Here is a 15,604-nt window from a genome sequence, read left to right as displayed (position 1 = left end):
TTTGGATGTTTTGTGCGGGTGAATTCCCAAGGTATCTTTATTAACAGGTTCCCGACCGGCTCACGCATATATACTGCGGCAGAATGGCTCTCTTGGGCGAAACCCCATACGGGTACATCCTACCCTTTTTCGGCCACCAAAGGGCGCACGCTCGCTGCACGGCGGGGGACCCGATGCGCGTGGCCTGCGGGCACAATCGCTGCCGGCCACGAGCGATTGTGTGCACGAGCGTCAGCACGGGATTTGTGTATAAACACATAAATTCCCTGTGCTGTCAGAGGAGAGGAGCCATATCGTTTGTTCCTACTAAGTAGGAAAAACGAAATGTCTCCTCACCTAGTGACTCCCATCCACACACACAACACACTCAGGGAACACAGTTACCCCTTGATCGCCCCCTAGTGTTAACCCCTTCCCTGCCAGTGACATTTGCACAGTAATCAGTGCATTTTTATAGCTTATCGCTTATAATTGTCAATGGTCCCAAAAAAGTGTCAAAAGTGTCCGATCTGTCCGTCACAATGTTGCATTACTGTTAAAAATCACAGATCACCGCCATTACTAGTAAAAAAAATAATAATAATAATAATAAAAATGCCATAAATCTTTTCCATAGTTTGTAGATGCTATAACTTTTGCGCAAACCAATCAATATACGCTTACTGCGATTTTTTTTTTACCAAAAATATGTAGAAAAGTATATATTGGCCTAAACTGATGAAGAAATGTGTTTTTGAAAAAAAAAAATTGGGGCTATTTATTATAGCAAAAAGTAAAAAAATTTTTTTTTTTTTTTTTCAAAATTTCGCTGTTTTTTTGTTTATAGCGCAAAAAATAAACTGCAGAGGTGATCAAATACCACCAAAAGAAAGCTCTATTTGTGGGGAAAAAAGGACGTCAATTTTGTTTGGGTACAGCATCGCACGACCGCGCAATTGTCAGTTAAAGCGATGCAGTGCCAAATTGTAAAAAGTGCTCTGGTCAGGAAGGGGGTAAAATCTTCTAGGACTGAAGTGGTTAATGGCACCATTGAGAAATTCGTCATCAATTAATGAATAGAATTTATTGTTGAATTTTTCAATAGTGTTTCTACAGATTTGCTTGTACCAAGAATTGTTTTGAAGAATTTTTTTGCACATTGTTTTTTATTGTATATGCGTCATAATGACTACATTTCCTCCTTTGTCTGCTGGTTTTATGCTCAGTGAATATTGGTCCTTGAGAGACTATAAAGCAGTCTTCTCCTCTTTAGTTAGATTGTTCATTCGTTTGCATTTATGCATCTTTTTGATCTCTGCAGTCACAAAGTTCACAAAATGCAGCCAGATTAGGATTGTCAGACAAAGGAGGAAATTTGTCTGATTTTTTTTTTAAAAGTAGTCATGTTAGCTGGTGGTTCAGTTTTGGTATCAATGGGGTTGATTTACTAAAGGCAAATCCACTTGGAAGTACTTTAGATCTGAGGGGAAGATCTGAAATGAGGGGAAGCTCTGCTGATATTATCAACTAATTATGTACAAGCAAAAATGCTGTTTTTTAATTTTCCTTCGATGTCCCCCTCAGATCTATAGCGGCTTCACTTCAAAGTGCACTTGTAGTGCAAAGTGGATTTTGCCTTTAGTAAATAAATCTCCCCGTGTTGTTGTAGAAGAGCTTCAATATCTACCGTATCGATAAAATCAGTAGGGTCAGATTTTTCTTGGAGGAGACTAAGCAAGTCATCTAGTGCCTCATCAGTTTGTGACATATCTGAGATTTTTGTGTTGTGTTTTTTGAATACAGACTTCAAACAACAAAACTAGAATTTCACAAAAGGGCAGGCAGATATAAAGATCACCAAAAATGTATATGGGAGTCCCTCCAGTAGGCTGTTCAGAAAGCCCACTGCGGGAAATGCGATCTTGCATCCGTCCAGTGCACACCCACAGCCCCTAGTGCAGTCTAATCCGTATAGCCAGTACTTAAGGTTGAGAAGAAATTGCTCAACGGATGAGTTTTCTCCTGGGGAGAACCTTCTAAAGCAAAGACTTCTTAGCCACGGGTACTTCCTCACCTACCTGAAGGACTTCAGGAGAACCTATAACCAATCTAGACATGATCTGCTCTTCTCTAAAAACAATGCGACAACCACTAAATGCTAAACTACTCAACCGATTACCAAATTTAACAATCAACACAGAACAATTCGAAGTATACTAGTAAAAAACACGGGCGTATACTTCAGATTGACCCAACACTGAGTCCACATATACCAGCACACCCTGCCATCACCTATCGCAAGGCAAAATCTATTAAGGACAGGTTAGTACAAAGTGAATTTGTAGGACCCTTCAGAGCAGATCCCTGCAAACGGCTTGACACATTTACATGTGGTGGATGCACCACATGTGAATATATGAACACCAAGTCAGATATCACACTACCTAACGGTCAACCACTTAAACCCCAACATTTTGCCAATTGCAAGATGGCAGGTGTTGTATACATGCTAACTTGTCAATGTGAAAGTTTTTACATTGAATAAACAAATCTAGAATTTCACAAAAGGGCAAGCAGACATGTCACAAGCATCCTGACAGCTAACCCCCGAGCTTCCCCTTGGAAGACATGTTGGGAACCATCATGAGGGCAGATGCCCCAGATTTCAGTTTTTGATCCTGGACCAGATTCACCCGAGCGCCAGGGGAGGAGACTAGTATAAAGCTCCTGCTCCAGCAGGAAACCCACTAGATTATGGAGCTGGGGACAAACAATTCACCAGGACTGAATAGTCAGTTGAGCTATAGATCGTTCCTGGCGGGGTTCGTCTCAGGGGTCTGTGAAAAGGAACTTTAAAATACTCACTCTAATCCCTATAGTTTTCTATATTCTTCTCCTCCCCAGATAACTCACTTCATCTTCATCCCTTTTTTTAAATTTTTATTATTACCCTGCCCAATTGAGGATATCGGTTATCTATTTCTCTTTATTTCTCTGATAAGTTATAGCATCAGAATGTGTTAAAACAGTGCTACCTATGTCTGTTAGCAACATATTTTGTCCTTTCTTTCCATGGTTCCTTGTGGTAGCCGTATAAATTCCCGGGATGTAAGTTTGAGAATTACTGACCGATTCATAAGGTGCACTTACTAATTTCCCTTAGGTGCACACACACAATCTTATTAATTGCCCTACTATCATTTTAGATCCACGGACAATATTCATCATGCTGTCTGTTATTCTCTGAGGACCCGATGGGAGCCGCTTGGACCCCTTTTTTGACACAGGTGGATTTGCGATTGGGGTTCCACACATTTGGTAGGATAATGCCGCCCTTGGCTACCTCTATGTGGACCCTCCCCTCTCCCCACGTGTATTATTACTGGTAGAAACATGACCTCAATGTACCCCTCCTACTCTGACAGCAGCACTGTCTCATGGCATCCGTGCACACTGTGGTACATGGTACTGCTTGTCTGCCCTCAAATTCTATCATCTACAGCCCAGCGAGGAGGGGATGGTCCATTGGACGTGCGGAGCTGTTCCCCCTGTGACGCCGACTGGCTGCGCCCCTCAGGCTTGCTGCTCCTTGGACACAAGATACTTACCCACTCGGACGACACAGCTATCACGCTTACATCTGATCCACACCACCTGGGTACAGCGTACATCGGCACACGCTGTAGTGCTCAGGCATCCTATGGGCATATAAATGAGCCCCCGCCATGACACGGACAAGCTGCCAGGCAGGACCCAGCATGTGGTTAAAACACAACAGTATCTATACTGAAGATCAGTATCTATCTCTTAATAATATATTACTATCACTCTACCTATTAGAGCCATTCTGGGAGATTCTGTCTTATATTTTGCCGATGAACTAACAGTATGCTCTTAGGTATTAGCTTATCTGCCAATAACCATACTGTCACATTTATACCTGGGTTACTCTATGGCTGTCATTACATGTGATCTATCATAACATATCTAGACTCCCCTTTTGTGACACAAGTAATCTAGAGGCGAGCCTTTTAGTTTACTCTATATATTTGTGTCTTGGGGATGCTACATTTGTCACTAACATCAACCTAATATCTACTGGGGTGAGACGCCATTGCTCTATAGAGGATCACTTTACCAAATACTTCCTATGACATCTGTGCATGTATTTATATATTTGTATCAAAGAGGGAATTGGAAGGAAACGAGGGGGAGAAGAAAGGGGAGGAGGGGGGGTGGAATAAAAGTAGCGTAAGGAAGAGCAGGCAATGTTGTGACTTTAATTGTGACGACAGCTATAAATAAGTGACATCGTCTCAATCCCTAATGGTAAAAAAGAGGGGGAGGGGAAAGGAAAAGGGGGTGGTGGTTGGGAAAGGGGTAAAGAGATGGGAATTTGGACCTTTAAATTGTTTCAGAGAACCCCTTGACTTTACTGCGATATGCTTACATGCTATCATCCAACTAGCAGCACCTGCAAACTCAATTCCACCTACAAATCTCTAAGATCTGCATCCCTATATTTCTGCTGGGAAGCCCTAGAAGTCTAGGACACTACAAGAAAGGGTCCCGAGGAGAGCCGGTACTGGAGCTTATCTGAGATACTCTGTGTCTGATCCTACGCACAAGTCATCTTCGTATATGTGCACACACATACGTGTATATATTTATATCTCTGCCAATTCACTGGCAGTTTGTAAGTGCAAACCTTAATGGCTCGGGAAGTGTGTTTTTTTTTTTTCCTCAAGCTGATCTCCCCCGATGCTCATTCCATGTCTTTGACCGTTTGTTTATTTTTTCTAAATCTCCCTATGAAATGCCCCTGAAGATTCCTGTGAGATCCTGAAACGCGTCAGTCGATATAGCAGGAGAAAAACAATATCAATTGATGCAACTGCATTCATTGTTTTTACCTATGTGCTATATCAGGGATCCTCAAACTATGGCCCTCCAGCTGTTACGGAACTACACATCCCATGAGGCATTGTAAAACTCTGACATTCACAGACATGGCTAGGCATGATGGGAATTGTAGTTCTTGAACAACTGGAGGCCCATAGTTTGAAGACCCTTGTGCTATATGGTGATGCATGCACCAACTTTTCAATTCTCTACTTTATTATATACAAATCCATTATTCAACATAGTTGCCCTTAAAGTCCCCTGTGTACTCTGTTGGGGGGCACTTCTTTTTAGTTACACTTTAAGTGATATGAAGGAGCCCTAAACAGAGGACATATACTTTGCTATAGCAGTGTTGCAAATGTGTTTTTCACCTTTCACAGTACTTTGGTTCTTCGAAATTCTCTTTGTAGCCACCTTCAGTGTACATGTAAAGTGGCAAGAAAAAAAAAGTACATGAACCCCTTCAAACTGTTTTTCTGCAATAATTTGCCATTAAAATGTGGTCTGATCCGCATCTAAATCACAAAAATAGACAAAAAAAAAAAAAAGTGCTTAAGATATTAACACACACAATTCTAATTTCTTGTGTCTTTATTGGCCACACCTATTAAACATTCACAGTGTTGGAATAAAAAGCAAGGGAACCCCTGAAGTTGAAAGCTGGTCAAACCTCCTTTGGCAGCAATGACTTCAAGCAAGCGCTTTCAGTAGCTCTGAAGAACGCCTGGACAACGTTCGGGAGATATTTTTGACCATTCACCTTTACAAAACTGCTTCAGCTCAGACACATGTGTGAATCAGTAGTAATTCCACAGAAACTCTATGGAATTAAAGTCTGGGATCTGAATGGGCCACTTCGAAAAGTGCATTTTCTTTTTCTGAAGCCCCTCTCTCGTGGATTTACTTTGATGCTTAGGGTGGGTCATTGTCCTGCTGCATCACCCAACTTCACCTAAGCTTTAGCTGGCGGACAGCCACCCTGACATTATCCTGTAGGATATTCTGGTAAACGTGAGAATTAAATTTTCCCCTTAATGTTGCCAAGTGGTCCAGGCCCTGAGGCAGCAAAAGCAAGCACAAATCACGATGTTCCCGGGCCTCCACTATATTTCACAGTTGGGATGATGTTTTGATGTTGGCAAGCTGTGCTCTTTTTGCATCATACATAGTGCTGAGTATTCTTCCCAAACAATTTAAGTTTCGTCTCATCGTCATGAAAACCCTGCCTGTTCAAAGATTTACGTATAAGTAGACTCATGAACAGGGATGTTTGCCAGTTCCAGTTTAAGCCTTTAGCTGTTACTCATAGGCTCTTCTTTACCTCACTGAGGATTCCGCGTTGTGCCTTGGGAGTCATCTTGGCTAAACACTCACTTCTAGGAAGAGTAGCCACAGTACTAAACTGTCTCCATTTATAGACAATTTGTCTGTCGACTGATGGATGCCTAAACACTTTGAGATTGCATTGTATCCCTGTCTATCCTTTTGCAGATCAACTACTCTCCCATGTCTTCAGAGAGCTCCTTTTTGCAAGACATGGTTCTGATCACCTGATACTTCTTATGAACAGCAATCTTAAAATGTTGAGAATCTTTTATCAATTAACGTAGCTTTCTTCCACATTTCCAAACTAATTTTATTAATTGACAGAGTATTGGTAACTGTAAGCGCAAACACACAAGTCCATATATAACAGGAGATATAAAGGGCTGAGCAACTTACTCCATAGGGGACAGGCTGGAAGTTCAAGGGTTAAGTGGTAACCGGTAATGTAATGGTTAAAGTAGGCTGGTAGGCTAGGCGGCTGCTGTCCTCAGAGAGCTGGCTCTGTGATGGATGAGAGAGGGGTAGAGAAGGAAGCGGCACCTGAGTAGTATTAACAAATGATGTTTAATGACACCAGGTAAAAACACACTTACAGGATAAAAACATGTAAAAGGCTCATCTGTATAGGTATGTGGTCCTCGGTGTTCCCTCTGATCCTGTGGTGGTGACGCTGCAGGGATGCTGGGCTGCAGAAGGTGGGTTACCAGACAGGAGCTCCTTCTGTGGCCATCAGCAAGAGACTAGGGGCCGGTGTGGAGCACGTGAAGCGTGCATGACGTCACAGGTCGTCCGTCCGCTTCTGGGTTCGGTATCCAGGGGAGGGATCGTCCAGGTAGGAGGGCTAGCAGGGAGGTTGAGAGAAGGCTACGCGCTCGGAGCCACTGCTCCTTCAACAGGCCTAATAAGGAGGTGTCTGCAATGTGCTTTTATATGGCAGTGCTGTGGGATAACAGGTCCCAGCGTCTGTCAAAAGAAAGCACAGCGCCAACTGTGGGTGGGAGGGGAACTACAAGGTAACATAATATACACAGAGAAAAAAAAAAAAAAAAGAGGTTATATAATAGTCAGTGTCATGGATACATATATATGAATGGGGAAAAGTGCATGGTAGTAAACATGGAGACAATAATATTAACAATAGTAAAAATGGGAGTAACAATGGGGGCAAAAAATGGAGGTAAATATAAAAATATATATGCAAGTATAAAAGCGAAACATAATAATAATTCCCATGGTGATGATACAAAAGAACCAGAAAATGCAACGGTAAAGATTAAAAAAAAAAAACTGACTTCGTTATATACTGCCTCACCTGCCCCTGTGACCTACTATATGTCGGCAGAACCATCAGAGCCCTAAGGGCATGTTTTGGGGAGCACCGGCGCTTTATCGAAAAAGGCCGTGACCACCACAGCGTCCCTAAACACTTCCTGACTCACCACGGCCGATCTACAGCTGGCCTCAGTGTGTGGGTCATTGAATCAATCCTGGCCACATACCCTGCCGCTGAGCGGTATAAATGTGTTTGCCAGCAAGAAACTTACTGGATCTACTATTTGGGCACTTTAGCACCTGGGGGGTTGAATGAGGATATTGAGGTGTACACACTACTTTAAGCCACCTAGTTTCCTCATGAGACCACCCCTACAGATGTAGGCTTGCTCTAATATATATTTATATATCTTTAAGAACCCTGCACAGATACATGCTTCCCTGTTCCTTGTGTTTTCCCAATATGCATGCCTTATCCATGTCCACTTCATATACCATAATTTTTTCACCTTTCTCTACCTATTTATTTATATATTTTTTATTTTATTATAATATATATATATATATATATATATATATATATATATATATATATATATATATATATATACATACATATACATACATACACACACATATATATATATATATATATATATATATATATATATATATATACATATATACACACACATATATACATACATTACATACACACATATTTTATTAATATTTTTATTCTCACTTTCATATTTTTTTTATTTTTTTTTTATTTTTTTTTTTATATTTTTAAATGTATGTATTTATTATTTTTTATTTTTATTTATTTGTTATCTTTACTGTTGCATTTTCTGGTTATTATGTTTCGCTTTTATACACACACAAGTACATACATATATATATTTTTTTTTTTATACTTACCTCCATTTTTTGCTCCCATTTTTACTATTGTTAATAATATTGTCTCCATGTTTACTACCATGCACTTTTCCCCATTCATATATATGTTTCCATGACACTGACTATTATATAACTTTTTTTTTTTTTTTTCTGTGTATATTATGTTACCTTGTAGTTCCCCTCCCACCCACAGTTGGCGCTGTGCTTTCTTTTGACAGACGCTGGGACCTGTTATCCCACAGCACTGCCATATAAAAGCTCATTGCAGACACCTCCCTATTAGGCCTATTGAAGGAGCAGTGGCTCTGAGTGCGTAGCCTTCTCTCAACCTCCCTGCTAGCCCTCCTCCCTGGATGATCCCTCCCCTGGATACCGAACCCGGAAGCGGACGGACGACCTGTGACGTCATGCACGTTCCACGTGCGCTCCACACCGGCCCCTAGTCTCTTCCTGATGGCCACAGAAGGAGCTCCAGTCTGGTAATCCATCTTCTGCAGCCCAACATCCCTGCAGCGTCACCACCACAGGATCAGAGGGAACACCGAGGACCACATACCTATACAGATGAGCCTTTTATATGTTTTTATCCTGTAAGTGTGTTTTTACCTGGTGTCATTAAACATCATTTGTTAATACTATACTCAGGTGGCGCTTCCTTCTCTACCCCCATTTCATTAATTGGACTCCAGATCTGCAAACTACTGACTCCAATTAGCTTTTGTTGAAGTAATTAGTCTATGGGGGTTCTGTTACTTTTTTCTCCAGCACTGTGAATGTTTAATGGGTGTGTTCAACAAAGACACGAGAAACTATGATTATTTGTATGTTGTCACTTTAAAGCAGAGCTTAACCCAAAAGGTGAAGTTCTGGTTGTTTGCCTCCTCCGCTGCCCACTTTTTTGGTTGGGGGGGGGTGGGGGGACCTGGTTTTCACAGGTGCCTGCTCCCACTTCCGCCCCAATTGCTTAGGTGATCTGAGTGGAAGTTCACCCCCCTTTTTCCCCGCAGCCTTCTCGCACACAACACAGAATTGAACAATTGGCTTGGGTGAGGACAGAGCTGGATCCCTGGACAGGTATGTGTCCTAATATTAAAAGTCAGCAGCTACATTGTGTTTGTATATTGGTGTGACTTAGATGAGAATCAGATCACATTTCATGGCAAACTACTGCAGAAAACTAGTTTCTAAGGGTTCACATACTTTCTCTTGCCACTGTATTTGCTTTCAGCATCTGCTGGAGAGAATTGCTATCGCCCAGCTTCCTGAAAATATCAATGGTGGACCATGCCTGTGCACTTTGTGAACTTTCAGCTCCGGCATTTGTTAAAGAACCTTAAAGTGGTTCCAAAGTCAGAAGGTTTTTTTTTTATATCTTAATGCATTCTATGCATTAAGATAAAAAAAATCTTATATAGTTGGTGAGTTTCAAAAAAAGTCCATCCAGTTCAACGTGTGTGTTTATGTCAATAGTACATTGTATACCCCTGTATGTTGTGGTTAAGGTAGCCATCTAATAGTTTTTTGAAATTATCGATACTCCTTGCTGATACCACTGCTAATAGAAGAGAATTCCACATCCTTCCCACTCTGACAGTAAAGAAACCTCTATGCAGTTTAAGGTTAAACCGCTTCTCTTCTAATTTTAGTGAATGGCAGCGTGTCTTTTTAAATTCCCTTTCATTGAAAAGTTTTTTTCCTATGCTAGGGTCACCAGCACAGTATTTGTACATTGATAGATCCCCTCTCAAGCGTCTCTTCGCCCCAGAGAAGAAGTTCAATACTTTTAGTCTTTCCCCATAACTGAGGTTCTCCAGTCCCTTTATTAACTTTGTTGCCCTTCTCTGGACTCTCTCCAGCACATCCCTCCTGAGGACTGGTGCCCAGAAGTGGACGGCTTACACAAGATGCGGCCAGACCAGAGTCTTGTAGAGTGGGAGAATTATCGTTCCATCTCTGGAGTGAATCCTCTTTTTACTGCATGCCAATATTCTGTTGGCTTTGCTTGCAGCTGCTTGGCATTGCATGCCATTGCTGTCATCTACTAGGACCTTGTCTGAATGGACACAAAGCAGCGGCTCAGCTGCCCCCATAGCAAGCTGCTTGCTACGGGGGCCTTCAGCAGGAAGGAGGGGTCAGGAGCACCAGTGAGGGACCCGAGAATAGGAGGATCTGGGCTGCTCTGTACAAAACCATTGTACAGAGCAGGTGAGTATAGACACTTTTGTTATTTTAAATCACTTGCTGCCCGTGCTATAGCCAAAAGACGGCTAGAGTGCAGGCTTAAATTGCCAGGACGTCCTCCTGTTCTCGTGCCTCCAATGCTCTGTGATTGCAGAGTCCGTGAGACTCGGCTGATCAGAGATCGGGTAAAGGGCCTATCACAGCAGGCCCCTCACCACGTGATCAGCTGTCAGCCAATGACACCTGATCACAGAAATAAACAGATGCCGATTATCGTTTTTTTTTTTTTTCCTTCACGCTCTCAGCATGAAGAAAAAATAAAAAAAGCTGCGGCTTCTGTTAGAGGGACATCGGTCCCCTTAGCGCCCACATGTGCTGCCCACCAGTGCCTCATCATCAGTGCCGCCTAATTTGTACCCATCAGTTCCACCTCTCCATGCCGCCTATCCGTGCACCATCAGTGGCTCCTGATCAGTGCAGCTTCATCAGCACAGATCCGTAAAGGAGAAAAATTACCTGTTTGCAAAATGTTATAACAAAATCTGAAAAACATTTTTTTTTTTCCTCAAAATTTTTGGTCTTTGTTTAGCAATAAAAAAAAAAAAAAAAAAAAAACACAGTGGTGATTAAATACCACCAAAAGAAAGCTTTATTTGTGTGAAAAAAAAAAAAGATAAAAAAGGTCATATGGGTACAGTGTTCCATGACCGAGCAATTGTCAAAGTGAGAGAGCACCGAAAACTGAAAATTGGTCTGGGCAGGAAGGGGATGCAAGTGCCCAGTAAGCAAGTGGTTAAACTAAAAAAAAATTTGACTTTAGTATCACTTTAAAGTGGATGTAAAACCAAATTTTTTTTTGTTTATATATATATCATACTGTAGAGTATAAGATTTCCTATCAGTCTTGCCACACAGAGTTAATCCATCTCTGAGCAATCCTCTTTTATTGTTCAGTGAGAGAAATCTTGACAAACTGAGAAAAACTTTGTCAAATCCTCCCCCTTGCTGTGAGTGACAGGTGATTTACATATCTCGTGCACTAGCCTAAGACATGCATTATTTTTTAATTCCCTCCCCCACTCCTTTCTTCAGCAGCTCTGCAAGGATTGGCTGTTCCACACCTCACCATGATTTGGCATGCTGAAGTCATGTGGGTACTTTCCTGTCTTTTCACTGGATGCTAGAGATCATAGCAGAAGTTCAGTGTCAGAAATACACAGAGAAAATGCATATTGACAAGGGAAGTGTAGAAGTGGGCGGGGAGTCTACTGACATCACGACTCCACCCACCAAACTCCAGCCAACAGACCCACCCACAGAATATGCAGTTTTTTGGGTCTAATAACAGACAGAGGGGAGACAGGTAAAGATACATGCAGGAGGCATGTATATCCTTATAGATAACCCCTGTGGCAGTAGTTCAGAAAGGATGACATTGGGTTTACATCCACTTTAAGGCAGCTCCACTAGTGCTAATGAAAGAAAATTAAAAAAAAAAAAAAAGTCTGAAACCAACGTTTGAAAATGATGCATTAAAGCTTGTATTAGAGTTAAGTACAGTATCTGGGTTTATCTACTTTAACCCTTATGATAGCGTCAGAGCGTTAGCTCTGCATGCATATTTGTATTTTTCTGCAAATTTACAATCAAAAAGTAAATATTACACACTATCTGCAGAAATTAGAATATATATTATATATATATGCACAGTACAAGCAAAGCAAAGTGTTAACCTGCAATAGCGATCCTGTAAAATGCATGCATAATGGTTACTGAAGTGTAAGGCAGTCCTTTAGAGGAGATGTGAGTAAGAAGGCTGTGAAGAATGGTTTAGTAAAGTGTTTGTGTAGATCCTTCTAGAATACTGGCATCCCTGCAGAAGAAGATGTAGAGTGAACCCTCCAGTGAAGTGTGTATAGAAGAGAGTTGTGGAGAAGTTTTCCCAACTGCACAGAACAGGTTCCTGTGTCTTCCCTCCTGAATAATCCCATGGACCACTCGCATCTTTTCCCAGACTCTGCTTTAAAATAAGCCGTCCCTCCCTCCCTTTTGGCATCAAACACATGTCCCAATTTGCATTTCTTTAGAGGGTCTCTCCATCACCATTAGCTGCAGGCTGTGAGAGACTCTTCCTCTTTTCCCCTCCTTCTCTCTCCAGGTGCAGCACTTCTCCCCTTCCTCCTGAAGGCTGGAGGAGCCCCGGGCATTGCTTACCTGGTGTAGAAGGTCCAGCTTCCATCCCATCCACCCGGCCTGCTATAAGCCCTGGTGTACAAGCTAGCCTAGCCCTTTGGCTGCTCTACTGCAGTTGCTGTCTGTGTTCCTAAGCCTCCAACATGCCCACGCATGCGTACCGGGGCTCGAGCCGTGTAGCCAATCGCGAAGCGTCATGCTGTTTTTTTTTTTTTTTTCCCTCGCAACTAACTTTATTGAAACATTTAGATACGCGCACAGTAAAATAGTATAGGGTCGCGGCGCTGTTTAACTAATCTGTTGCTGCGGATGGCAGCGCATTGCTTGGGCATGATTCCATTATTCTACCGTTAGAAACATCTTCCCATCGCATGCCGAAGCAGTTACTAGGTCTATCTTGCCAACCACTGAACTGGATAGTAGAACCCGGAAAGAATTGGCATCTATGTGTGTTCCATGGGGGAGCTTTCCCTTCATTATTTGGCAAGGGAAGTCCCTCACCATGAACTATAACTGCTGGATGTCCAGCACTGTCTGATTAACAATGGGCACCGTGAAGGAAACCCCATACTATATATTGTAATTTTTTTTTTGCTAGAAAATTACTTAGAACCCTCAAGGATTATATACTTTGCTAAAAAAAAAAGACCCTAGAGAATAAAACGGCGATCATGGCAATTTTTTTATGTCACACTGTATTTGCACTGCAGTCTTTCAAATGCTTTTTTGTGGGGGGAAGAAATACACTTTCATGAATTAAAAAAAGTAAATTTAGCCTAATTATTTTGTATAATGCTTAAGATATTATGCCGAGTAAATAGATACCAAACATGTCACACTTTTAAAATTGTGCACACTCGTGGAATGGCGACATACTATGGTACTTAACCACTTCCCGCCCGCCCTATAGCGGATTGACGTCCGGGAAGTGGTTCAGTTATCCTGACTGGGCGTCATATGACGTCCAGCAGGATAACATGCTGACACGCACCTGTGGGGGCATGCATCGCGGCGATCAGTGGAGCGGTGTGTCAGCCTGACACACCGCTCCACCAAGCTTGGTAAAGAGCCTCCGGCAGAGGCTCTTTACCACGTGATCAGCCGTGTCCAATCACGGCTGATCACGCTGTCAATAGGAAGAGCCGTTGATCGGCTTTTCCTCACTCGCGTCTGACAGACGCGAGTAGAGGAGAGCCGATCGGCGGTTCTCGTGATGGGGGGGGGGGTCTACGCTGATTGTTTATCAGTGCAGCCTCCCCTCAGATCACCACACTGGACCACCAGGGATCGCCACTAGGACCACCAGGGAAGGGGAACATGTGGATGGCCCAGTATGTACCCCATGGCCATCCACATGTGCCCACAAATGTGCCCATCAGTGCCACCTCATCGGTGCCCGAAGAAGAAAACGTACTTATTTACAAAAAAATTTAACAGAAACAAAGAAAAACCTTTTTTTTTTAAAAAAAATTCGGTCTTTGTTGCGCAAAAAATAAAAACTGCAGAGGTGATCAAATACCACCAAAAGAAAGCTCTATTTGTAGGAACAAAATGATAAAAAATTTGTTTGGGTACAGTGTAGCATGACCGCGCAATTGACACTTTAAATTTTTTTTTTTTTTTTCTTTTACAGGTTACTAGTTTAGAGATAGGGCACTTTCACACTGGGGCGGGGGTTGGCGCCTCAAAGATGCTGCTTGCAGGACTTATTTTTTTCCCGTCCTGCAAGTGCACCGCTCCAGTGTGAAAGCACTCGGGCTTTCACACTGGGTTGGCAGGGGAGGAGTTTTTCAGGTGCCATTTTCAGCCCTTTAGCACCTGAAAAATGCCTCAGTGTGAAAGTAGCCTTACAGAGGAGGTCTTGTGCTAAAATTATTGCTCTCACTCTAATGAGCACAGCAATACCTCACATGGTGGTTTGAACACGGTTTACATTTGCAGGTGCAACTTACATATAGAGCACAGAGGGATGGGGTGCTTTAAATGAGTTTTTTCCTTTTTTTATTTTTACACTGTCCCTTTAATTTATTTTTGGATTACTTTTATTGCTGCCACAAGTAATGTAAACACTCCTTGTGACAGTAATAGGCACTCTTTATGGAGGAATCAGGAGGGTCTATAAGACCCCAAATCCCTCATTTGCACTTAAAAGCCCAGTTTGGCCGTTTTGAATACTGTCGTCAATTTTTCTATTTTTTTATTTGGCACCTTTAAGGCTCAAGTAAACAGGAAGTAATGTCATGACATCGCTTCGGGCTTACTAGATCCGAGACCCCATCAAAGCAGATTCTGGCTTCGTTCGGGTCTCCGACCAGCCAAACATCCGCGGATGTTTGGCTGGCCGCTCACGCCTCCCCACGGGACGGGAAAGCCCGGACGAGCATCCCCTCCCGCTGCTTGTAATAACAGAAGAAAGCGCGTGTAAAAATATAATTTGAGAAATTACGTATGTACTGGGGTGATGCCTGTAGCTGCATACATCACCCCCATACAACCCCTTAAAGCCAAAGGTCACATATTTGCATTACGTCAGCATGAAGGGGTTAAATATGTCCAAAATCTGGGTATACAGGCAAGGAGAATTTGTAGCTAAAATCAACTGTACCGCTAAATTAAAGGGTAACGCCACTTTCATAGTGAAAAAAAAAAAAGCCAAATAAAAAAATCTAGCATATACAATTGCAACACAAAACTTGTTAATTGAATGTCATTAAAAATGTTCTTACCCTTACAGGACAAATTCTGTAAATATGGAGAGCAGCCTTTGCCAGCTGACTTTGACTCCACTCTATTCAAGCCTTAAGGCCAGCCCCTATAAGAAAAATCGGGCAAACATTTTCGTATAGTG

The 15,604-nt window shown here is 42.2% G+C and overlaps 1 protein-coding gene across 1 annotated transcript in view; it reads right to left on the bottom strand.

Annotated features, from left to right (window-relative positions):
* LOC141128353 (protein argonaute-1) overlaps window positions 1-13,529 on the bottom strand; it is a 221,424-nt gene extending 207,895 nt beyond the window's left edge. The window contains exon 1 of the mRNA XM_073615597.1: window positions 12,778-13,529. Coding sequence (XP_073471698.1) covers window positions 12,778-12,802 — 25 coding nt within the window. The 5' untranslated portion in view covers window positions 12,803-13,529. The remainder of the gene's footprint in view (window positions 1-12,777) is intronic.
* Window positions 13,530-15,604: the final 2,075 nt, after the last annotated feature.

This window comes from Aquarana catesbeiana, linkage group LG02, assembly GCF_042186555.1.
Source record: "Aquarana catesbeiana isolate 2022-GZ linkage group LG02, ASM4218655v1, whole genome shotgun sequence".
NCBI lineage: Eukaryota > Metazoa > Chordata > Amphibia > Anura > Ranidae > Aquarana > Aquarana catesbeiana.
Note: the sequence above shows the minus strand (reverse complement) of the source record. Positions and strands in the feature narration are given on the sequence as shown.